General features: G+C 35.4%; 1 protein-coding gene and 1 long non-coding RNA gene across 5 annotated transcripts in view; one reads left to right on the plus strand and one right to left on the minus strand.

Annotated features, from left to right (window-relative positions):
* Window positions 1–26,641, plus strand: part of LOC115514148 — a 97,769-nt gene that overhangs the window by 50,880 nt on the left and 20,248 nt on the right. The window contains exon 2 of the long non-coding RNA XR_003968889.1: window positions 11,359–11,448. This is a non-coding gene — a long non-coding RNA (uncharacterized LOC115514148). The remainder of the gene's footprint in view (window positions 1–11,358; window positions 11,449–26,641) is intronic.
* Window positions 19,137–26,641, minus strand: part of IBTK (inhibitor of Bruton tyrosine kinase) — a 91,504-nt gene continuing 83,999 nt past the window's right edge. For all 4 annotated transcript variants that reach the window (XM_030315896.1, XM_030315894.1, XM_030315895.1 and 1 more), the window contains exons 27-28: window positions 21,428–21,560; window positions 19,137–20,619 (exon numbers count right to left, since the gene is read on the minus strand). In XM_030315896.1, the coding sequence (XP_030171756.1) occupies window positions 20,488–20,619; window positions 21,428–21,560 (265 nt within the window). In that variant the 3' untranslated portion in view covers window positions 19,137–20,487. The remainder of the gene's footprint in view (window positions 20,620–21,427; window positions 21,561–26,641) is intronic.

Genomic DNA, 26,641 nt, shown 5'->3' on the forward strand with positions numbered 1-26,641 from the left:
ACTCTAAAACAGCGGCACTGAATGACTCATGCAAAGGCCCAGAGGGATCATCGGTTCCCTCAGTCGCCCTTTAGAAGAGAGACAGAAAACGTGATATTATAAATGTTCCCACAGAATCACAGCTTTACTGCATCCAAGAGAACCACAGGCTTACGCTGCTGCTCACTATGCTTGGGGGTAAATAAGCTGATGTGCCCTACATAACTAGAAACCCAGCAGAAAACATTCAACACACACACGGTTCAATATCCAGTGGGAAAGTTTATGTAATCCGATTGAGTCTATCCTATTCTATTCTTAAATATTAAAGTAAGTTTTAAAACTTTCCAATATTTCCTCAATTTAAAGGCAAAATCAATATGTGAATGTTAATGTCCTTATCTCAACTGTAGATTCCAAAACTATTTTAAGAAAATTAAAAACCAACTTTAAGCAGAACACAGAAAGAGTTCCACTTTGAAGCCCAAACACAAATGCTCTTTGCTATTCATGAAGAGGGGACTTGCTCACATCACTGATGATTAAAACACACAGTCATAGGAACACCACATCTTTAACTTTTCCCATATGTCTTGGTTTTGCATGATGATGATGCTACTGCTTACCATAGTTCTTCACCTCATCTGGAATTAGTTAGCCAAGGAATTGGATGCTATTGCAAGGGGGCCAGGAAAGATGCCTAGGATCCTGTCCAATGTGTAGCAGTGCTCATAAATGTCTATAAGTGTAAAAAAAAAGGGGTTGGCAAGCCTTGTTTTGTCTGAATAACCTCCCTCCCTTCAGTGTGGCTCAGAGAGAGGTTTCTATGGCCCTCTCTCAAGCTGAGCAGACAGGCAAGATACCAGCAGCCCTTATCAACAACGGTTCATGAAGAACTGGAAAAAGTCTTTGTAGGATGCCAAGGCAGTAGATCCTCTGAACACTACCTTAGAGTCCAAACAATCTGGGTTTCTGGATCTCTTGAATTTTCAGGTTTTTCTATCAAAGCAGTTGGCCAAACCTGTTGTGGCCACCATACATTGTGACATTACATTGCTCAAATAGTTAATGTAGCTGAAAGCGTCCACTCGACATTTCAAGGAATGTGCATAAAGCCACTGGGGAAGAAAGTGGTTCTCCATAGGAAGTCCTTAAGTCTGACGTCAAACGTCACTTCAGGTGTGAGAATGTCCTCTTTTTAAGCCATATCATCAATACTTCTAGCCTTAATTAATGCAAGGAAAACCACCTGCCGTCTTCACTACCGCAGCTAAGAGCTTTAGCCTTCCTGAGGTTCTACCATGTTTTTTCATCCATATTAAGTATTGCTGAAACACCCAGTCCCCTCACACATTTCTTGATGTGGGACTTGCCATCAAAAGTATAAAAGTCAATCCATTATTGACAAGTAGTGTATATCAGTATATACTGATGAATGCAAATTACTTTTGTATCACTTATCATATTACCTTGTGATGAAAGATCTGTGAACTCACAAGATCAATTGCAAAGTCATCTACAGAAAGTATCTGCCTCTATTGTGACCAGATGATATTGCTATATTATCAAGCCAAAATATCCTATACTGGCTCTGTCCTACAAATTGGACTGCTAATTATAAATACCTTCTGGATGGAGTCAGCCCAAAGTAAAAGTTACCTCAGTGAAGGTATGTTAATGAAGGTCAGTTCATTCCCACTTGTTACTAAAATCTTTACTCAGTGCTCAGAACAAAGTTTGATCAATTGTCTATTGACTTTCAGAATGCACACAGAATCCATATTTTCTCTTTGATTAAAACATGCAGTGATTAGCAGAGCAATATATACATACTCAGTCACTTAAATCTTTTTTGAAAGTATCACAAGATGCTTCAGAGCCAAGAGTCATGAAACCAAGACAAATTGTCAAACATAAACCAAGGCACAATTCTTAGGCATGTTCCTTTTCTAAGGAATTCCTTTTCTAATAGCAGTTTATAATACTGGCTGTCCCTTCAGGGTTTCCAGTGTTCCTGGTCAAGGCTGGGCTGTGCTTTCTACAGAGTAATCAGGGTAACCTAACGGCCACTGCCAATGTGTAAGGGGGACTCTGAGCTATTCCCTAGGGCATAGGTCCAGAATTCCACGTTCTGTTTTCCCAAGCAGCGAATAGCCTATTTTAGAACAGAAAATGAAAGGTGATTCCTACTTATGTCAGAGAAGCTCAAAGAGCTTTGTGTTTTTTAAAAAATTAACTTTGATGGCAACCCACTGAGATAAGGATCAGGTGTCAACCAGATTCTCATTGGGAGATAGCAATCGTAGGTAGGGAAGGGCATGGTATGCCAACAAGCAGGCTAGAGTACAGCCAAACATTGGGGGTTAAAAGTCTGTACTTGGCTTCTTGCCGAAGTATCACTTCATGCTTTCATGCCACACATTTTATTCAATATGTGAAGCTAAATTCAGAATCATCATCTTGTTAGTGTACAAAACTTCTGATAATTGAAGCCCTGACCATTAGAGCCAGTACTGTCTTTGTTAAAATATAGCCATTGTTATGTTTGGTACTACTTGGAATTATATTCTGATGGAAAAATCTGTATGAAATAAATACCAAATTTAAGTCATTAGGGCTACTAAGCAAGTTATTTTATCACCAAAACTATTATTCACAATTTCTTCAGTTTTTTTTTTATTCTGTATGTTCTGTTAAATTGAGAGCATGCATTTAAATAGTATCCTGCACTAATCAGAGGTTTTGAAGCCCTTATTCAGTAGCCAGTGTAAAATAATTGACTATCGAATTGATTTTTTAAAATGTGTTCTGTGCAGATCCAGGCATCCTTAATACCTTTAGAAACCAAATTAGGTCCTAAGAAAGCATTTGAAGTGTGTGCCGGTACTCAACATTTCTAACATTAAAATAGGATTAAGTTACATCTGTATATGGGCATAAAGAGCATGGAGGTAGTTCTATATAAAACATTCTTCTCAAGAATGGGGTGGAAAGGCAGGGGCTCTGAATAAGACATCAGCATTTACTCACATGACCATTCACAATCGGAACAAGAACTCAGCCTATTGGTGTAGTCCCATTATACTGGGGTGTAGGGATAGAAGAAAAAAACAGAAAATAACTTGCCTTTTGCCTATCTTGGAAAGTGAATAGGAGTGCTGTTCAGTCAGGGAATTTTAAGCCTCAATACTTAAATGTATTGACATAGCTTTGGGGGTGGGGAAAGGGGATTACATTGAGGTTATTTTAAAAGTTCTTCCTTCTGTTCAAAGAAAAAAGCAGGGACAGTGTCCATAAAGTACATTGCCATTCAGAACCACCACCACAACCACCCCACCACCCCCGCAAAGAAACAGAATGACTTCAGTCACCATATGTGGTTTGATTCCATCTAAGTATAACCTTAACAATTCTTGCTAATCAGTGTTCTAGTTCTATAAAAAGAAGTATAGTACTTTGCAGTCATTTCCTAATTAAAACCATGTGCAAGAAATGCAATGGTAAAGGAAAGGAGGTCAAATGTAGAATTCCTTGGAAGAGGAAAGTGCCTATTTTCTCTTTATGCTTTGACCTTTGCTTGATTTCCACTGTCTACATTCTCTAGCTCCTCACCATGATGTCCCTTGAGAGCTCAGGCCTGTCCTAGTTCCAGAAGTCTTTCAACAGTCTGTGCACTTTACCTGCCTCTGAATCCAACACTGTTGGATTTGGTGATGAGTCATACCGCCAGCACAAGACCCACTGGCTCAGATTCCCCCGTTGCCAAAACTCCCAAGGTTTGTCTAAACCCCACTTTGCCCATTCCCTTCTCCAGTTTGGCCTCATTTTCAGGATTGTGTCTCTGCCCAGGTTTCCCTCTATTTTTTGGCAGTTAGTTGCCCTGTCTAGTAGACTCTTTACCCTCAGAGACAAGCACTACATCCTAAGCCTGAGTTAATGGAAATTGAGCCCTGATGGTTCTCACCAACCCATAGCTCTTGCCTCCTGTCCTCTTAACCAAATAGGGGAAGATCATCTGGGATCATGACTTTTGTTTGCTGACTCCTAGATCCCAAGTTCTCAGTTTCTGTGTCACTATTTACTCACTTAGCTGGAGGATTGTGCGACTTTTCTCCAAGATGGTGAAGATAATCCCTCCTATCCTGCGTGCACTTTTTTTTTTAACTTGCATTTTGAAATAATTATAGGCTGACAGCAAGTTGCAAAAATGGTACAGAGTCCCATGTAGGCTTCAACCAACTTCCTAAAATGGTGGTATCAAATATATAGCTAGGGGTGCCTTGGTGGCTTAGTTGGTTAAGCGCCAGACTTCGGCTCAGGGCATGACCTAGCGGTTCGTGGGTTCGAGCCCCACGTCAGGTTCTGTGCTGACAGCTAGAGCCTGGAGCCTGCTTCAGATTCTGTGTCTCCCTCCCTCTCTCTCTCTCTCTCTGCCCCTTCTTGGCTCTCTCTCTCTCTCTCTCTCTCTCTCAAAAATAAACATTAAGAAAATTAAAAAATACATGGCTATGGCTTATTGGACAATATATAGTGATCTAGCACACTATCAAAACCAGGAAATTGACATTAGTATATTGCTAACTAAAGACCTTTACATCATTTTTATTTTTTTAATTTGTTTTTTTAACGTTTATTTATTTTTGAGACAGAGCATGAACAGGGGAGGGGCAGAGAGAGAGGGAGACGCAGAATCCGAAACAGGCTCCAGGCTCTGAGCTGTCAGCACAGAGCCCAACGCGGGGCTCAAACTCACGGACCGTGAGATCATGACCTGAGCCGAAGTCGGACGCTCAACCGACTGAGCCACCCAGGCACCCCAAGACCTTTACATCATTTTTAAACCTTTATTTATTTATGTGTGCATACAGTTCTATGCAATGTTATACCATGTATAGATTTGTGTAACAACCACCACAATCAAGATACAGAACTATTCTAGCACCACAAAAGAACTCCTTCAGGCTGTCTCATTGTATCTGTGCTCATCCTCTCCCAGTCACACCATCAACTCTAGTCTCTGTTCTTTGCCAACCACTAATTTGTTCTCCATCTATATACTTTTCTCATTTGAGAATGTTATATAAATGAAATCTTACAGTATGTAATCTTTCAAGATTACATACTTTTTTCACTAAGCATAAGATCCTTGTCTATCCCGGCTGTTGCTTATATCAACAGTTCATTCCTTTTATTGTAGTATAGCATTGTTTGGATGTACAAGTTTGTTCAATTGAATGTGGGATAAGGAGGGATTATGGCTGCCATCTTGGAGACAGGTTACATAATTCTGCAGCTAACTGCATAAATACTGACACAAAGACTGAGAACTTTTCACACACATGTAGGAGACTGGGTTTAAAGATTTAAGTTGCTTCCAGTATTTTGCTATTGTAATTAAAGTTACTATGAATATTTATATACAGGTTTTATGTGAACATAAGTTTTCATTTCTCTAGGATAAATGCCCAAAAGCGCAACTGGTGGGTCATATCTTAAGTGCATGTTTAGTTTTACAAGAAACTGCTAAACTATCTTCCAGAGTGGCTGAACCATTTTTACATGTACAACCAGCAAATGAGACCCAGTTTCTTCATATCCTCCCAGACTAGTAATTGGCATTATCACTAGTTTTCATTTTAGCTGTTGTAGTAGGCGTATAATGATCTCTCACTGTGGGTTTAATTGGCACTTTTCTAATGGTTGATGCTGTTGAATGTAGTTTCATGTGCTTATTTGCCATTTGCATCTTCTGTATGGTGAAAAATCTGTTTATATCTTTTGCATATTTTATAATTCTTTTTTTAGATGTGGTTCCTTATTTTAGATATAGTCTGTAGCTTGTTTTTCATCCTCTTAACAAGGTCTTTCATAGCACAGAAGTTTTAAAATATGTGAATTTTTTTTTAATGAATCATGCTTTTGATGTCCTAGAACTTTACACTTACAGGAGAAACTAAGAACATATATTTGTATGTGCTTGAATCTGCGTAAAGGGGCTGAAAAAACACCTAATCTAATGAAAATGTGGGGCATCTGAAAGCAGGAACCAGAGGATGGGGGAGAGGTAGATGTGACTTTTCATCTTTTTATATTCAAGTTTTTAACAATATAAATATATTAATTTTAAAAATGGAGCATGGGGGTGCCTGGGTGGTTCAGTCAGTTAAGCATCCCACTTCAACTCAGGTAATGATCTTGTGGTTTGTGAGTTTGAGCCCCATATTGAGCTCCTCGCTGGCAGTGCAAAGCCTACTTTGGATCCTCACTCTCTCCTCTTCCTTTGCCCCTCCCCTGCTCACACTTTCTCTAACTGGAGTTAGATCAGTTTCTTTTTAATGTTTATTTTTGAGAGAGAGAGAAAAGGGGGAGGGGCTTAGAGAGAGGGAGACACAGAATCTGAAGCAGGCTCTAGGCTCGGAGCTGTCAGTACAGAGCCAGACAGGGGGCTGGAACTCATGAGCCACCAGATCATTACCTGAGCTGAAGTCGGACACTTAATTGACTGAGCCACCCAGTCACCCCTTCTTTCTTTCCTTTCTTTTTCTTTCTTTCTTTCCTCTTTTCTTTCCCTTTCCCCCTTCCTCTCCCCCTCCCTCCCTCTCTTTCTTTCCTTTTCCTTTCCTTTCGTTCTTTCCAATCAGTTTCAATACTGGCTCCACAGATTAGTTAGAGCTTGGGAAAGTTATTTTAGGTTTGTCATTTATAAAATTAAATGTAAAAATAGACAATAGTATCAGCCGTTTTTATGAAGATTAAAGAAGATTATGTGAAAATTAATAGTGAACTAATTATGGATTGAATTATGAATCATAAACCAAAGTAAACTTTATATTTTAATATAAAATAGTTCAAATTTTTTTCTGTTGCTTCGTAGTTATCTTTGGTGACATACTGCTCAGTTTTTCTAGGCTTTGTACTTTCTGAGAAATTACAGTGGCTGTTTGTGGATTCTGCTCCTCTAATGTTGTTTTGATATGTAAGAATTTTTTATTTGTGCTTATAAGATATATTCTTTGTGCTTATAATAAGCTATATTCTTTACATGAACTAGCAATCTCTAGTAGCAGTTATTCTTAATGTATCAGTGAAAACCCAGGGCTCAGAGAGTAAAGTGCCTTGGTAGTTTGTCTAATTCCAGAGCTTTGTATTTAATTTTGATGCCAGTGTAATCCAGAATATTCTCCATAGAACTCCAATTCCTTAGGGGTATTGCTCAAAATAATAATAACAATAATAATAACAATAATAATAATGAAGTTCACTGGTTAAATGAATTTAGTATAAATTTTAAAATAAAGCATGTTGGAAAGGGCCCTTCTTGCGAGTCTGCAATGCAGAATCTGAGGAATACTATAGTCTTGAACCCAGCATTTCCCAAATTAAGTTTACCACAGGGGTTTTAAGAAATACATAGCACTATTAGAATCACTCAGAATTAGCATTCTATTGAAACATTTTAGGGAGCCCTGCATTTAGCATATATGCTGCCCTATTTTCAAATACTTGATATTTCTGTAAACTAATTCTAATATAGCTTCACAAGAACTCCAGATAGTTCATTTACATGGCATTATAGCATCTTACTGATGAAAGTAATCCTGTGGCAAACTTAATAAATATGCTTTAGATTTATGAAAACCCCAGAGGAGTAGCAAGTTTTACACCAACAACTCTGAGAACAAATGGTGTTAAAGAGAACATAAATCTCCTTTCTGATAAGCCTGCAACTTTTCACCTTGAATCGTGTACTATCCTGAAAAGTTGAAGATAAGGTTGTGTTGTGGGGGCTGTATCTAACTAATGCAAAATAATTGTTTAACATACATACAAAGAATCAAATCTCAGTCACAGCCTTTAATTCTAGTACTTTTTACCTATCTCTTCTTATATAAAGCTCTTAGAAACATAAAACATTACATTATTTTCTGCCACCTTCAGCTCAAATGTCACTCCCTATATAGAAGAGAATGTACTTGCTAGTCCGTGTCCTTGAATTTTACCTTCTATGCAGTAGCTATTAAATAAATGCTCGGTGATGAGTATGATGTTGATGGTGAAGGCTTTAGATACATAGTTATGGACATGTATCTAACATAAAATAATACTAAATGGCTCTTTTTCTAAAAGTTTTCACGTCTAATGATTGCAAAATGAGTCAAACACACTATTCTATTTTATTGCTTATTAGACTAATCACTGCTACGTTATTCTTCTTAAAAGGTAAAAGAAAATTCATCTTTTCATTTCAGCCTACTGTTATTTCCATTTCACTGGGATTGGAAATAAAAGGAATACTAGAGTTCTAAAACTTGCATGTTTTTCTATTTTTATTGATAAATGCAGTTAGTAATTTGTTTCAAAAACTTTAGATTTTTTAAAAGAAACGTTAGAAACAATAGAGGATTTAAATGAAACCAGTGACATAGGTAACAAATAGAACTTTAGAGATAAATAGCTATAAACTAATTTTCTCTAAAAAATTAATTGAAATTAAAATAACAGTAAGTTTTAGGGGCTCCTGGATGGCTCAGTCGGTTAAGAGGCCAACTCTTGATTTCGGCTGAAGTCATGATCTCATGGTTCATGGGATTGGGCCCCACGTCAGGCTCTATGCTGTCAGCACAGAGCCTTCTTGGAATTCTCTCCCTCTCTTTCTTGTCCCTCCCTCACTCGTGCTCTCTCTTTCTCCAAATAAACTTTAAAAGTAAAATGACAATGTTTTATATCCTCTAAATATTATGGAAGGAATGAAGAAATGAGTTACAATGACACAATAATTATTTTTAATAGAACCATCTGTAATTTCTACCAATAGAATACTTCAAAAACGTTTAAAAATAAGACATTCAATAGTGTCAGGCATAAGTTGTTATGAATTGAACTTAATTATGCTTTTATTTTCTATCTTATTAAATGACTTTTTTCAGTGAGGGTGGATATTACTACTTCCTCTGTCATAAAGTATACAAAATATACTTTTGTAATATTCCAGAACATGTTCCACAGAATTTTAAGACTTACTCATTAAAGTTATACACTATATTGGAGCAAAATTTAGCTTGATTTGATGTTTATGACTTGATGTAAAAAAATTTTTTATTTTGCCTTCTAATTTTAAACTTGCTTATTTGGCACACAATAAAATGAAAACAGAAAAATAAAACTGATGAATGTACTTTGTGTAATTCTGTTTAAACATTTATCTATGTTTAAACATTATCGACCTACCAACTGTAGGTATGTTCATACAGAATGCAAAAAACCCTCACCCTTCCAATTCTTAAGCTAAAAATTTTGATACAATTCACAACTAAAAATTCTAAACTAATACGCCATCTGTTTCTATGAATCTGAAAGATAGTGCTTCATTTGGAGACTTTTATTAAACATTAAAATTTGGACTTTTGAACTCCTGGTCACCTGCAAAAAAGCTCTAATTTCTAATTTTAGAACACTTTTAAGATTCACATGTTCTTAAAACACAAACTTCAAAATGATTCCAAAGAAGAATCTTAGCCTGAAATGGTACACAAAACTGAAACCAATTTTTAAAATGCTTAGCTTTAATAGAAACCAACCCCAGGTACTGATAAACTTTACCTGATTTTGTTAACTTCCTGCTTTATTTAGAGTTACTTTCTTTATCGACTCATATACCATATAGGAACACCCAGCAATTAATATGTTTATTAGAAAAGGGTCTAATAAACCGACTGGGTGGGCCAGTCGGTTAAGCGTCTGACTCTTGAACTCAGGTCATGATCTTGCAGTTTGTGGGTTCGAGTCCCATGCTGGGCACTGTGCTAGCAGCGAGGAGCCTGCTTGGGATTCTCTCTCCCTCCTCTCTCTCTGCCCCTCCACCGCTATCTCTCCTTCAAAATAAATAAACTTAAAAAAAAAGAGAAAAGGGTCTATTCAAATATGCTTATCTACTGCTGTAACTTTATGGTATATTTTGGTAATTTATCAGAATACACAGTTATCTCTATATCATTTACACATCACAGCAGGATTCAAAAGTCTTTAACAAGTCTAAAAAATAGGGCTATGAAACAATTTTTAATATATGCAAATAATCTAAATGCTTATGTTATATTCCATCACAGATTTTTGTCTTAAAATATTTGATAGCTATAGCAAATGAAGATGGAGGCTTTATACTTGTGCATCTTTGGAGACTGGGACTTATTTTATGAAGGAAACTTGGCTGAATAATTAGAGCTTTCATATTAACCAGATTCAGTGTACTTGTTTTACAGTCTCAGATTTTAAGATCAAACACAAGTTAAATCAGTATTTATACTGAGCAAGAATTGTCTTTCTTTTCTATAAAGCTATCTACTTACTGTAGTTTTTAGTTTACAGTTAATTTTACAATTTTTAAATTATTGTAAAATAATTAGAAAAGCTTATAAGTCAATCCCTGCTAAAAAAGACTTGTACCAAAATAGTTGCTCTCTGACCCCAGCTCAAAGGCGATCATGTTCAGCTCTTTCAACCTATTTCTTCTTTATTTCAATGAGTTTTTAAACCACTTTATTGAGATGACTAACATGTAAAAAGCTTTACATATTTAATGTATACAACTTGATAAGTCTGGTAATAAGTGTATACCTGTGAAACCATCACCACCTTTACCACCTTCAAGGTCATAGACATATCCATCACCTCCCAAAGTTTCCTCCTTCCCTCTTTAGCAGCAGCAGCAGTAGTCATTGTCATCGTTGTAGTGTGTGTGTGTGTGGGGGGGGGGGGGATGCGGTAACAGAAGATCTACTGTCTTGGCAAATTTTAAGTATAAGATCACTACTGTTTGCTATAGGTGGTATGCAGTAAAGTAGGTCTCCAGAACTTATGTATACAAAATGTTCTGGGCTAACTAGGTAAGGTACCCACACACAAAATCAGGAAGTGAGACCATGCTTTGTGGACTGCAACATAGGGGTGACTAGTAGGACTGATGAGCTGATGAGATGCTATTGTGAGGTAAGCCTGATGATACTGAATTGGCTTGGGCCACAAGAACAAAGCACTGTGCTGAAGTCTGCTAAAAGCTGAAGTTGTCAGTTAATCCATGGTTCCTGAAACTCCTCAGTATAGATAACCAAATCTACTCTGAGAAATGAGAAAATTCTAAAAAACTCAGGATACGTGTGTTGGACCCAAAAGAGGTCAAACCGGAACCAGGCAAAGAGGAAAATCTGCAAGAACTAGAGCTTTTCTGTAGTTCCAGTCAAGTAAGAAGTGGAGGCCATTCTGCTTTAAGTTTGATGGGATTCATACACATTTTGTCATCTTATACTGAGATTCAGTCTTAAGGAGAACCCCTGGTTTGATCAAAGGTGAAGCTTGTATTTGCTTCTTTTTCTTGTTATTCAGAGGTGATTTTGAAGAGGAGGCTGAAGATGTCTTTTCTCTGTCATCTTAAAACTGGAAGTCCTACTACACACTAAATTGTGCCTTGAAAGTGTCTGTAAGTAAAAACAACTTACACCGCTTCCAAATCTTTCTTTTATCATTTCATATGCACATGAAAGGATTGCAGGTTCCCTTAATACTTTAGCCTAACTTTAAAAGAATACTATATATATATTTGCCATCTATTTCAAATGCCATCTATTTTAAAAGGAGTGTATTTATAGGATCTTATTTAGGAGCTCCAAATGCATCCTAAACCAAGCTCCATATCTAAAGAAGTTTGTAAATATTTTGAAAAATACTTGTATTATATAAACTCATATTCACAACTTAAAAATGTATCCAGTTCTGGGGCACCAGGGTGGCTCAGTCTGTTAAGCATCTGACTCTTTCGGCTCAGGTCATGATCTCATGGTGGTGAGATTGAGTCCCATGTGGCGCTCTGCACTGGGTGTGGAGCCTGCTTAAGATTCTCTCTCTTAAAAAAAAAAAAAAATGTATCCAGTTCATATGCACATAATTAGTGTATAAAAGACACATAAAGGGAGAGCTTATAGCACAAAATACCTGATTACTTAGGAAATGATCTGTCTTGGATATCTGAAAATGAGTTTGGCCTTGTAATTTTTCCCCACACAGTTTCAGTATATACCATTTAACTTTTATTTTCTAACAGAGAATGTTACTAGGAAAAATTTTCTCATTGAGGTATAATTGACTTATGTTAGTTTCAGGTGTACAACATAATAATTCATTATTTGCATATGTTGCAAAATTATCACTGCAGTAGGTCTAGTTAATATCCATCACCATGTTATCATTGCAAACTTTTTTTCTACATACAGTATGTGTGTGTGAACCACAATTTTTTAGTCATTCATCTATCAATGGACATGGGCTATTTCCATATTTTGGCTACTATAAAAATTCTATAAAAGATTTTTATTTTTCATTTTGTTAATGTGATATATCACATTGTTTTACAGATATTGAACCATCCCTGTAATAAGTCCCACATGATCATGGCACATGATCCTTTTAATGTATTGTCAAATATGACTTGCTAGTATTTTGTTGAAGGTTTTGTATCAATGTTCACTGGGGATACAGGCCTGTAATTTTAGTTTTTTTGTGTGTGGTGTCCTTGCTGGTTTTGGTATTAGGGTGATGCTGACCTTGTAAAATGAGTTTGGAAGTGGTCCCTCTTATTTTTCAGAAGAGTTTGATAAGGACTACTATTAATTCTCCCTTAAATGTTTGGTAGAATTCACCAGTAAAGCTGTCTGGTCCTGGAGTTTTGTTTGTTGGGAGGTTTTTTGTTTTGTTTTTTTTTTAATTTTTGAAAAAGACAGAGTGTGAGCAGGGGAGGGCCACAGAGAGGGAGACACAATATCTGAAGCAGGCTCCAGGCTCTGAACTGTCAGCACAGAGCCCAACGTGGGCTGGAACTCACCAACCTCGAGATCATAACCTGAGCTGAAGTCGGACGCTTACCCAACTGAGACACCCAGGTTCCCCTGTTGGGAGGTTTTTGATTGCCAATTCAATCTCCTGAATAATCAGTTTGTTCAGATTATCTATTTATGATTCAGTCTTACATGTTTCTAGGTATTTATCCATGTTTTACAGGCTTTCCAAATTGTTGGTATGTGTAACTTAGGTTATCCTTTGTATTTTTGTGGTATTAGTTATAATGTCTCCTCTAATTTTGTGTGCTTTTTCCCTTGCGAAGTCTTGCTAAAGGTTTGTCATATTTATCTTTTCAAAAATCAGCTTACTCTCATTGATATTTTCAATGGTCTTTTTAGTTTCTATTTCATTTATTTCCATTCCGATCTTTCTTTGCTGCTACTAATTTTGGACTTCATTTGTTCTTTCTCTAGGTGTTGAGGGGTAAAGTTAGGTTGTTTGGAATTTTTTCCTTGTTTCTTGATATAGGCATTTATTGCTATGAAGTTTAATCTGAGAACTGCTTTCGCTGCATCCTCTAAGTTTTATTATGTTGTATTATTATCATTTTCCCCAAGGTATTTTTTGATTTCTCTTTTGACTTTTTTGACCCATTGGTTGTTCAGTAGCATATTGTTTAATCTCCACATATTTCTGAATTTTCTAACTTTCTTTCTGTGATTGACTTCTAGTTTATACCATTTTGGTCAGAAACGATGCTTGATATGATTTCAATCTTCTTAAATTTATTAAGACTTGCTTAGTGGCCTAACATGATCTATCCTGGAAAATGTTCCATGTACACTTGAGAAAAATGTATATTCTGTTGTTTCTGGATGGAATGCTCAGTATATCTTATTTTTTTAACGGTTATTCATTTTTGAGAGACAGACTGCATGAGTGGGGGAGGGGCTGAGGGGGAAAGAGAGAATCTGAAGCAGGCTTCAGGCTCTGAGCTGTCAGCACAGAACCCGACACGGGGCTTGAACCCATGAACTGTGAGATCATGACCTGAGCCGAAGTTGGGTGCTTAACCAACTAAGCCACCCCTGGAATGTTTAGTATATTAACTGTTAAGTCCATTGGTTTAACATGCCATTTAAGGCCATTATTTCTTTGATTTCCTGTCTGGATGATCTTTGGAAAAACTTTTATTTTCTTTATGGCAAGTTATAATTAGGACTAGTAAGTGGATTTTAGGGCACTTAAGAAAATTCAAAATCTTTTTTTAAAGTATACTAAGTATTTGAAATTAAAAGAGAATTGTAAGCAATTTATACATATTCCCCTCTTGCTATCAATTAGTAAAAAGCCCTCCATTTGGTGATAAACAAAATTTAAGCTTTTAAGTTTCTATAGCAAGTATGTTTGCCACTCTCTTCCAGTTACCAGCCTTCTTTGTACTATGAAAAATAACTCTATAGATTATCAAGCCAAGCATATCTTCCCTTTTCTTTCACCTCAAAATGGCCCCTATACTGTGGTTTTTTTAAATTTTAGCATGCATCAGCATCCCCTGGAAAGCCTGTTAAAACACAGATTGCAGGGTTCCACTCCAAGTTTCAGATTCAGTAGAACTGGAGTAGAGCTCAATAATTTGCATTTCTTGCAAGTTCCCAGTAGTTTTGATACTGCCGATCTGGAGATCAAACTGAGAACCACTGCCCTATGATTATACTAAAATTTCCCCCTCAGTTTAAGAGAAAAATAAATAACATTTCTCTCCAATAAATTTTACTTTGTACTCAATTCCCTCTTCATCTCCATTCTGCAATTATTTCCTCTACGCCCAGCATCTCCAATCTCTGTATGCACTGCTTCCTTTTGCCTTCTTGATGAGTAGAGCTTTGTTTTTAAAAACACAAAACAAGTGCGCCAACTACCATTTTTCTCATGCATTTACTTATTCACTGCCAAATTTCTAGATAATATATCCTTGCACCAAAACCTCTACATGCTTTTCATTACTGAATCATCTCTAAATTAAGAGTCCCAACAGGGAACAGGTAGCATTCTCAACTTGGGCAAATTATTAATAAACTATAAAAGTATGGGCAGGATGTAGAAAAACTACAATGCACGCTGTAGTAACGTGAGCTATAATCAATCAGAGATGGTCCTTTGGAGTTCCTAAATCTGAATCAGTAACAGGAAACAACACCTCCCAGAATTTGGAGAGAGACTGCCCCATTGGAGCAAGCTGCCTCATGGCAGCTATGACATTCTGGTGAGGAGCGTAACCCATAGCAACACCATGGAGGTGGAGACAGGAAAAAAAAATAAAGGTTCATTCTCTTTCCTCTTGTCAATATGCCAATATTATATTGGTGCTCCAAACTGCCTAAAGTTATCAAAATCCAGAAGGAAAATGAGCTGGTTGATAAAGTTCTAGACTTCAACCTCGTAAGACAGAATAGTAGAGAGAAGAACAGAGAATGGATCTGAGGTGCAAAGAGATAATATCCAGCACGGTCCAAACCTTTTGATCTTCACCTATTCTTGTCCTTTATTTAGGTAACAAGTTCATTCTTCAACATAGAAAACAAAGTTCTGTAAACTGCCATTTCATAAGATGTTGGTATCAATTCAGTCATATTCTCATTAACACATGGAATAATCTCCAAGATTCTACATGTGTTAGATGATAAAATACATTTCAACAAATTTAAAAGGTTTGAAACAATACAAAATAGGTTCTCCAAATTTAACAAAACTAAAGGATAGAGAAATTCTCAAATATTTTGAAATTAATATACTTTTAAATAATCCATGGTTCAAAAAAATCAAAAGGAAATTAGAAAATACTTTGAACTGAATGAAAATGAAAATACAACATATAAAAATCTGTGGAATGTACGTTAAACAGTGCTAAATGGTAAATTTATAGCTCTAAATGCCTATATTTGGAAAAAAGATATTAAATCAATAAGCTAGGCTTAAACATCTAGAAAAATAGCAGTGAATTAAAGCTAAAGCAAGCAGAAAAAGTGAAAAAATGAAGACCAAGATTAAAACCAATGGAAAAAAACACAGGAAAAGATCAATGAATCCCAAAGTTGATTCTTTGAATAGATTGACAAAATTAGTATGATCAAGGAAAAAAAGAAAACAAAGACTACCAAAATTGAGAATGAAAATGGAGACCTCACCAGCAACCTTACAGAAATTAAAAGGATTAAAATACTGTGAAGAACTTTGTGCCAACAAACTAGATTTAGATAAAGTCCTAGAGACATAAATTATTGAAACCTACTCAAGATTTAAATAAAAATCTCAGTAGGCCTGTAACATGTAGAGAAATAGAAAACTCAATTAATAATTAAAGATCTTCCCACAAAGAAAAGCCTACATCCAGTTAACTTCACTTGTTAATTCTAGCAAAGATTTAAGTAAGAAATACCAATCATTTGTAAACAGTTCCAGAAAACAGAGGAAGGAATACTTCTCAACTCATTTTATGAGGCCATTATTACATGGATTCTAAAGCCAGAATAAGATAACAAAAGAAATGAAAACCACAGACCAATATCCCTCATGAATTATAGAAGCAAAAAACCTCAATCAAGTATTAGTAAACCAAATCCAATGCCTCTTTTGAGGTGCTGTTAATGGTGCATTTCTTGACTACTGGTAAATCACTGAGCTGAATATTTTTGTGTTGTGCACTTATCTGTGTTACGGTTCAAGATTTTAAATAAATCTTGAACAAGAAAGATTAGAATGCCTAGTCTGTGCCTTCAAAGTATAAGTAGTTTAGTGAAAGATAAAGACTAATAGAAAGACAAAAATAATGGCAAAATATGGCAAATACCCTAAAAAGTATAAAGTGTTAAAAGGAAATGGGAACACAGTTAATCCATGTATATACTATCTTTTGTTTTTCTTTTGGTGGAGTATGGGGAGGAAAAAAAAACAGGAAAGAGTTTATAAAGAAGCAGAATCTGGGTTGTGTTAATCATGGATAAAGAGAATTTCAACAGGTGAAGAGAAAGAAAAATTTAGGCAGAGATCTGCATGAACAAAGCAAAATCTATTTGGGAGAAATATCAGGTCAAGTTTGGCTCTACCACCACATGTAGAGATTGGGGGAAAAAAACATCATTGGAAGGCCAAACCAAGGAAATATGCACTTACTTGAAGTGTAAAGGGAGTGACTTAAGTTTTCAAAGCAGAAACAAGACCTATGCTCTGGGGCTATTAGTTTGGGAATTAATAAGTGTATTGGGTTGGACAAGGCAGATGGAGAAAGGGGTAGCAGCTAAAGACTAAAGCAGTGGTTCTTAACCACATTCTTAACCTTTCAGGAGGAGTTAGATCAAAACGATTTTCATAACATGTCATTTGCCTTTTTCTGTCTCGATCTCTCAAGTTTCCAGATGCTATATGACAAGTGACATTGCAACAGATTGAATGCAGAAGCAGATCAAACCAGGCAACAAAGACCTAAACCTGAAATACTGAGTCATATATTTTTATATGTAAAAACAGAAAATGATTCCAATGTCCTTACTAATTTTGTTTTATAAAAATATTCTCATTAAAAATGTTATTTATGTTTACATATGATGGTTTCTGGTTTTTAAAGGAATTGAATTTTTACAGTTTTGACTTTGAATGCATTAAATACAAATAGATGTAACACATAAACAAAAGCTCTTTGGAATTCTCAATAATTTTTATCAGTATAAACCTTTGGTCCTGAGACCAAAAGGTTTGAGAATTTTTGTAAAGAAAAAAAGGACATAAAATGCAGTAGTAGTAAGAATGAAATGGAAAAGATTAAATAAAAGATATTGCAGAGACAGAATCAATAGGAATTGGACAACTGATAAATGTAGGGGTCAAATGGGGAAATAGAGAAAGTAGAATCCAAGAGTTCAGCCCAAATGACTTAGAAGAATGACAAATTGAGAGATAAGGAAATAGAAAAGATCAGGAAGTTTGGGGGTGTCAAGAATTCAGTTTTGACACAAATGAAATGCCAGCCAAGTAGAGAGATGACATGTAAGAAAATACAATACATAAGGTCTTAAAGATCTAGTTTGATGGTCATGTGGATAGGAAAAACCAGCTAGTTCTGGTATCTTACATAACTGAGCATCATCACTTCAGGCAAAAAAGATACACATAAGCATTACCATAAATCTTGGATCACTTGTCCCAATTCCTTGGTAGAAGGTTGTTGTAGTTTGTTCTGAAAACCTCTCTTAAATTGAGAATTCTGGAAAGCTTCTTTCTGGATTACATTTATCTTTACTAAGTGCTTTTTTATATTTTCTCAGTCTTGGTTAAATTGTTACAGACAATTAGCAATTTCTAAGAGGCACAGCTGTAGGGGAATCGGACTGAAAGAAGACCTCATTCTCATTAGTCACTTTCTCTGGAATTCATTTTCTTCAGTTTATCAAATAGAATCTGCAGGGTTAGCCTATTAGGCTTCTTCAGATCTAAAATTTTATGAAACAGCTATTAACACCCTTATGAGCAAACACATATACCCCAACCTCCAAAAGAGTTACAGAACCAACTTAGATATTAACTAGCAATATTTCTCAACTGTCTCTGTCATTTCTATATAGTAGAGAAGTCTTAAATTTGTTTTAAAAGCTATCTCTTCTGAACTTTGAGAGGTCCCAAATCCTAGTATTTTGTCAAAATATTTGACTTTACTTGACTGGTAGAGCTGTCAACTCTGCAAGTTTTCAGGATATTCTTATTTTATACCCCCACCTCCACATAACCATCACCTTTCCAGGCTAAAGAGTTCTAGGATTGTTTTGGTCCACCTTAAAAACCTCTCCATCCCCTGATCCTTTAAATTGTCAATTTCTAGATTTTCTTCACTATTAGGTCTTAAAGTCAAGGGATTAAAGATGAATTATTATAGGCAGAATATTATTTTAGGGGAAAAAAAAAGCCTTTCACTTTCCTGGGCTTTTTGGTGGTAAAGTATTAGGTTACTATTTTCACGGAATTGTTTACAGAGTTATAGTGCATAGTAGTGCTTCTCTTTCATTTTATTAGCAAAAGAACTCTTTTTCCCAATGAAATTTCATATAATACCTTATAATACCAAATGGGCCATACAGTCCAGTGCTCTGATGGAGGTTCGTAAAGGTCTGAAGCTCCACAGACTCAGTCAGCCTTTGTCCTTCCTTCACATCCCATCCAACAAAGATCCTTTATGGTGCTTCCTATAGGCAACGTGGAGTACACCATGAAAACCATCCCTTTATAGCATCTTTAAATGTTAAAGATGCCAATAAAGAGCTTCGAATGAAATAAATCCATTACTTCAGAAGGCCTCTTTACTGCAGCTTCAATATAAAATCCATTTTTTTCAATGTAGTCAAACATAAAACTGTTCACAGATGCATCTTAGGAAAACCGCCTTATTTTAAGCAATCAAGGAGTGAATATACAACATCAACTTATTACATCTATTGTATATCAGGTGGAATAATTAATAATTCCTCCTATGGTAGATGTCAATATAGTATATCAAAGACACATTAGCAGTAAAATAGATCGATTATTTTTTATTGCACATTTGCTTACAAATTTACTGTTTTCGGTGAGCTAAATCTCAAGTATTAAGTTAATTTCAGCCATATTTCCATCAACTGAATTACAGCAGTGACTTGCCTCTATGTCCCCCTACGATTATGTTTCAGAAACTAGAAGATTAACCTTCCCAATCTGTCTAGTTTACTAGAGCACACATTTAACATTTGTTTTTAAAAATTTTAACCACTCAAAAACAAATAGCATACTGTAAAGAAACAATGTTTATGTCTATTTATATAACTCAGGCTCAGAGAACTTCTGATTATATAATATTGTAAAGGGTCTTCAAAACTATTCAATTCTTATATGTATAATTAAGCATTTATTTTGGAAAATTTTAACATTTTGAGAAACTGATTCTCTCACAATCAGGCTTTTATAAGGTTTCCCCTCCCCACCAAAAAACAACCCACAATGGCTCCAAATTTTATAAAGGAACCATTATCTTGGACTACATTTCAGAATAGTAATCATATTCTTTTCTCACTGGACTCTGTAGTTTAATGCAGAATGTGCTGTACAAATTGAAAAACTATGGCATTCGAGCAGTCTAAGCTTTAAACAGACCTAGAACATGATAGCCTGATCAAAAAAGACCCAAGAATGGAAACAACTACTGTAGCGAATACAAATTTTGGCCATTAATGGATCAGAAATAATGGCTGATGCTCCTACTTTAAGCTCATCAATATCACATAAAAAAAGAAGAGTGACAACAGACATTTGGCAAAATCTACTTATTTATCTCAAATTCTCATGGAAACTTATTTTTAATGCCTCACTCTTAAATTTTACACTTCAATCACTCGTATTTTTTAAGATTGTTCAGAAGAAATAATTCTACTTAATCTTAACCAGTAAGTTTTTCCTCTCATTTTTACATAAAGTTACTAAAATCACAATTCTGTGGCATTTGTTTTTAATCATACAAACATTAAATACCTAAACTTCAGTAATTATATCCTTTCTTATTCTATCTAGAATGATGTTACCAAATTGTAAGAACTCTTTTCCACAGCTTTTCTTTATAACAATCATGATTTCTGAAAAAATGCATTTCAACTCCACAGCAAATTAGCATCCATGCTTATTCCACATAGGTACTGCTAATGGTCCCTGTGGTGTCCTTTCAATAATGACAAACTCATCAGGGTTTCCAAATGCCTCATAGAAAACCAACAGATCTTGTATCGCATGCTCCTCGATCTGAAAGAAGGGTGGAAAAAAAAACAACAACAAGACTTGCTTTACTATTTTAGAAGGATTATATTAGCTTCCCAATTTCCTTTTGTGGAAGTACCACTTTTTGTGAATACAATGCAGCAAAACTAGGTATCCTGCTATCCCCTTGGCAAGAAGGATTAAGGCCTAAATTAGAATAATCAGATACCTACCCAGCCTTGAATTTTAATCTTGAGCAGAAAGGAAAAAAACAAAAAAACAAACAAAAAAAAAAAAAACAAAAAAAAAAACCACCTGAAAATAGTTGTTGGAATCCATTCATTCCAGTAACTTCAGTGAGATACTGTACAAGTCTTCTAATTCTTGCTTCTAAGCTCTCTGGGGCAACTGTGGGTCTTACCTGTTTCTAAGCCTGGTTCTCAAGTCTTTCAACTAAGTCTGAGGAATTCTAATAACCCTCTAATAGTTTCCCTTTCCCTTAAGTTTGCCAAAGTTGATATCTGTGGCTTACAACCTAAGAACACTTACTGACACAGAAGCTGGGTGTAGAACTAGATATTGCTAAGTTCGTTATCGATCACTTTTAAAAACTAAAATGGTCTAAAGTATCACCAGTGCTAAAAAAAAATGAGCTTATGATAATTGGTTCTAAGTTAATTATCCTGAATACTTCAACTGATACCTATTGAGTGCCTCAGTTTAATTTTGTTTACATTTTAATGTAATAAATATATGCCCCTTTGCAATGAAAACAAACATAATTTTAAGACATGTGGATGATATGTAATGTAGTTCTTCCCTAAATTAAGTCCATTATAGGCAACTTACTTACCTGAATCAAAGCCAAGGGTTTTTCTCGACTTCTGATAAGAGCTGCTTCCTGCTGTAGTTCTTCTTCTACAATAGATGCAAAAGTGACGGGGGCTACCATGGAAGGAGCAGTCAATGAAGAAGACAGCCAGGGACTGAAAGAATAGTAACAATGAGTTTTCATTCATCTTCCCAAATTTTGGCATATAAAATCTCCTCTCAAATACTCTTCCACATTTTTTCCCAATGACCTACAATTTAAGGGGACTTGGAAGCTTTTGCATTCTCTTTATAGAATGGTAAGGTGAGAAATAGAAGAAAGGAGAGCTAATACTTTATTTGGATCAGTGCTGCAGAGATCAGTGCTGTAGAGATAACTTTAGAAAACACCAATAGGTGAGATGGAGCAGAAACAATATAACTAAACAGAAAGGTAACTAAAACTGTGGAGCAGACAGTAGTTAGATAATACATTCTATTCAATATCATACTATTCCCAATGTCTTAATATTATCTTTCAGTGCTAAGCAACAGCGTAGCTTTGAAGGCTCCAAAACTAATCAGTTAGCCTTGGGACTATCCAGAAGTGGTAAATCTGAAATATGGTTGCCTTCTAGTCCTGGAGTACCATGAGTGGAACATCTGCAAAACAAATGCCAAAACTGGAGATTAAGACCTCTAGTAATATTAGCAAAACTATTAATAGAAATAAGGAGGAAGAATTACGAATCCCTGAGTCAGGTCAGATTTCCCTTTAAAATTATAAGTAAAAAACAAAACACAAAAAAACTATACTCATAAAATCATGTGTATAAAATACCACAGAGGATGATCTTGCAAGAAATGGTCTATTTTTATAATAATATTCATATAAGCATTTACTATTATCAAACATACATTAGGAAATACAGAAAACTTTGTAAATAAAGTTCCACATTAATAGTTTATGAATAAAAGTGAAAAATTAGCACTGTTTCAAAATACATATAAACAAGATAATTAGCAGCCAAATTCTGTGAGCAACTATTATAGTAAATACTTTGATAAGCCAGGAATTAGAATATAGAGATCATATCTTATATTTCTATCCTATAAGAACTCACAAACTAAATGAGGAAAAAAACATAAAATGACATAGTATAGCAGAAAATAATTTAGTATCTAACAAGGACTATAAAAATCAAAAAAGATTTGGTTAGGGGCACCTGTGTGGCTCAGTCAGTTAAGTGTCTGACTTCGGCTCAGATCATAATCTCACAGTTGGTAAGTTTGAGCCCCACGTTGGGCTCTGTGCTGACAGCTCAGAGCCTGGATACTGCTTTAGATTCTGTGTCTCCACCTCTCTCTTCCCCTCTCCCCACATCGTGCTCTCTCTCAAAAATAAACATTAAGGGGCGCCTGGGTGGCTCAGTCGGTTGAGCGTCCGACTTCGGCTCAGGTCATGATCTCGCCGTCCGTGAGTTCGAGCCCCGCGTCAGGCTCTGTGCTGACAGCTAGAGCCTGGAGCTGCTTCGGATTCTGTCTCCCTCTCTCTGACCCTCCCCTGTTCACGCTCTCTCAATAATAAATAAACGTTTAAAAAAAATTAAAAAAAAATAAAATAAAAAAAAAAACATTAAAAACATATTTTTTTTTAAAGATTTGGTTACTTGAGAGGGCTTCATGGAAAAGACAGTAACGGGGTACAGGATAAGGGGGGGTAGGAAGTATTCCTGTAAGGGAAAAACTTAACAAAGGTACTACAGAGACTGGCCTAATTGTAGAATTTTACGGCTAGAAAGGTACCCTAGAGATTATCTGGATTTATCCAATGCTCTCTTTCAGGAATGAGCAAATGTAGGCCTAGACAGATTTAAAAGAAAGTCAGAGAATGAACAAACAGGGCCTAAAATATTGACATCCTGATTTGTTTATGCAGTTACTGGGTATGTGTAGCACTATGGTGCTGAAAATCTGATTAAAACTCAGTCTCTCCCCTCAAAAGATTCTGGAGGAGAGATTTAAAAATCTATCTAAACAATGATGAAAGAACATGAGATAAAACAACTGATACCTGTACCAATATGTACTAAGTAGTATGGATTCACAGGAGAAACTGGTATACTATGGATGAGGGTATATGCTGCTGTCTTCACTGAGGAAACTGCATTAAAGCTGAGGAAGGTGGCACTGACACAGGGTTTTTGGTAGTACAGATACATGGAATAGTAAAAGATTCTGGTGGCTTAAGTAAAGGTAAGTTGTTCTTTTCAATAAACAGAATGATAGGCTTAAGAGTTTGGATGCGATTAAAAGGGATATAAAGTTAATAAAATGAACTAGTAGGGCCAGAGTACAAAATGCGCTGAAAGCTAAAATGTTCAGACCTGAAGTGTGGGCAAATAAATTTACTGAGAGTATTTTCATACACATTATCTCATTTAATCTTCGTAATACTCTATAAAGAAAGCAGCATGTATTATTCCATTACACTGATTAGGAAACTTAGACTCAAAGAATATTACATAATTGCCTTATTCACAGGTTGGGTAAGTAGCAGGGACAGCTGAAAGCTGGTCTTTTTTACTCAGAGTACAGTATGTTTTCCATTATCACAAATGCCTTTTTTCTATTATTCCCCTTAGTTTAGAATACATTCCACTACAAATATCTTCTTATTCTTTAAGGATTGGCTCAAATATCACCTCCTCTCTACTCCTAAAGCACTTCAACTACTATTACAGAACTTTACACACTGTGTTATTATTATTTACACACCTGCCTTAACTGCTCGACTAGTCTCTCAAGGTACACACTGTGCCTCATTCATGTTTGTCTCTCAGTGTCCAGCAGGACATGTGGAACACAGTCATTTGTAAAAATATAATTAGGAATAATGAACTGAATCAGAAAGCCAAAGGATTTTAAGTATGAGATAAAAACTACAAAATAAATAGAAAAAATTCTACATTCTGATGGAATAAAGAGGTACCTTAAAGACTAAATGCAAGTTCCCATGGTTAAGTTCCTGGAAAGGTTCTTAGGAAAAAAAAACAGTCCTAAAGTCAATAAAGTCAGTCCAAGACTGGAGATTAGAGGCCTTCTAGGGGCACTGAAGCATAGCATGGAATAAACACAGATAATGACTTAAGTGGTGCTCAAAACTCCCTCTGGTATCTGGGGATCAGCTAAAAGTGTTAGACACTTGCAAAGAAATGGAAAAATATTGTGTAATCAATTATTATTCAATTAAGTAAGAAGCAACAGCTACAAACTGTCTGTGAAAATGCTATGATACTGGCTGAAACAAATTGAGTATCAGGACTACACTATCTTATACAGGCCTTATTAAATCAAAGTTAGGCAAATCAGAGCTTAAGTATAACAACTCACCTGTATAACAGATTTTATAATACATAAAGTACTTTCATATACATCATCAGATATAAGCCCTATAATAAACCTGTATGACAGGCATTATTGTTCTCATTTCATGTGATAAAACTGGTTCAGGAGAGGTTCACAGAGGGCTACTATGTTAGACTGAAACTCAAATCTGTTTTATAAGATGGTAATCCCAGAAGTCTTTCCATTAATGGTTTTTCAATGGATAATCTCATTAGTTATAAATTTACCCAAACAACTGCAAGTCCATGAAAATTTCATCTTAGAATGAAGCAAAACTGTTAAACAGAGCTCTGATTAAACAAATATCAAAACATGCTAAGTTTCCAGATAATAAACACAACATTATTAAGCTTTAGGTATTTGCAAAACAGACATCTCAATAGACAATCTATAAAATTTAGCCTTTTGAAAATAAAAGCAACATTGAAAGGCTGGCTAAAATAAAATCTTCTTTCAGAGATTTTTGTTCAAAGAACGTTAATCTTGCCAAATTTAGACTTTGAGAATAAATTACTTCTTACTCATACAGTTAAAAAAATTCTGTATTAGCTTAATTATAAAGATTTTTACGTAAGTTTAGAGCTGATGTAACAGTTTTTATCTCACAACTAGTTTTCCTAACCAATAAGAAACACGAGATCAGTTTCTGCCCAGAATTACGTAAGGGGGTGTTTAAGTGAAAGGAATATGAAAGAACACACAAGTAACAATAAACATAAATTACACAAACCCCTTTTCTACATTTTAAAATCCCCAAATAACATTGCCATTCCTAGATTTCTCTAGCCTCGGGGGAAAAAAAAATCACAGTTTCTACAATTAAAACAAGATGTAGGATTTGAGGAATTTCCTAAGATGAGTTCCATCATCCCTGCCATGAAAATTCCCTAAAGAATCATAGCATTTCTGCTTCTTGCCATAACACTGTTTCCTCTATTTACAGTACCCCCTCTCCTCTCTTCTTTTAAAAACCCCATCCTATGTTCAAAAGCTTGTGGCAATGCAAATAGATCAATATTTTTCTAATACTATTCATATGGCCATACATATAATGGTCAAATATTTGGCACTGAATAAGAAAAGTGTTTATGAACTAAACACATCTCCAGCCCATGGCCATTTTTTCCCCTTCTCTGAACCACTCATCTATCACTTAAATCATATATTGCCTTGTGACTTCATATTATTATACTGTACTCCAATTTCATTCCTGACCTTTAATTTAACTTCCATGTAGTGCCTATATAGACTTACCAAGTAGATTTCAAATACATTTAAGGGACTAGGCCTGTATATAACACTTTTATATATACACATAATAGAGGCTAGCAGAATGTTGTTCATATATAATTTGGTGAATTAATATTTTACTTCACCTGTTTTATTATTTCCTTTTTAAAAAGCTCACTTATGGTTACACATTTTCTGTGATGAAATTAAAAAATGAAAGTCAAGCTATTTTACTTGTTAGTGATCAGATAAAACACAGTGCTCAGTGATAACTTATAGCTATTTAAAACATTAACTTCCACTTACCAAACAGTCAAGCTATGGATGGCATGACACTATTATACACTCCTTTACAATTTCCAAACCAGTGTAACAGCAGATGCCATTTTTCACAATTAAGAGCCTTGATGTTATAGCACACTCTAGTGATCAACTATGAAACCACAGATTCTCCATATTTTGAGTTCTATGACAAATACTTATCGAAAGAAAATAAAATTTCAATCTACAGCATTAATATTCAAAATGTAAAATTATTACAAAAATGAACTTAATGTTCATATCTTACAATTTATACACCTAAGGCACATAACTCACTTATTAGAAACAAATGTTACTT

This window comes from Lynx canadensis, chromosome B2 (assembly GCF_007474595.2).
Source record: "Lynx canadensis isolate LIC74 chromosome B2, mLynCan4.pri.v2, whole genome shotgun sequence".
NCBI lineage: Eukaryota > Metazoa > Chordata > Mammalia > Carnivora > Felidae > Lynx > Lynx canadensis.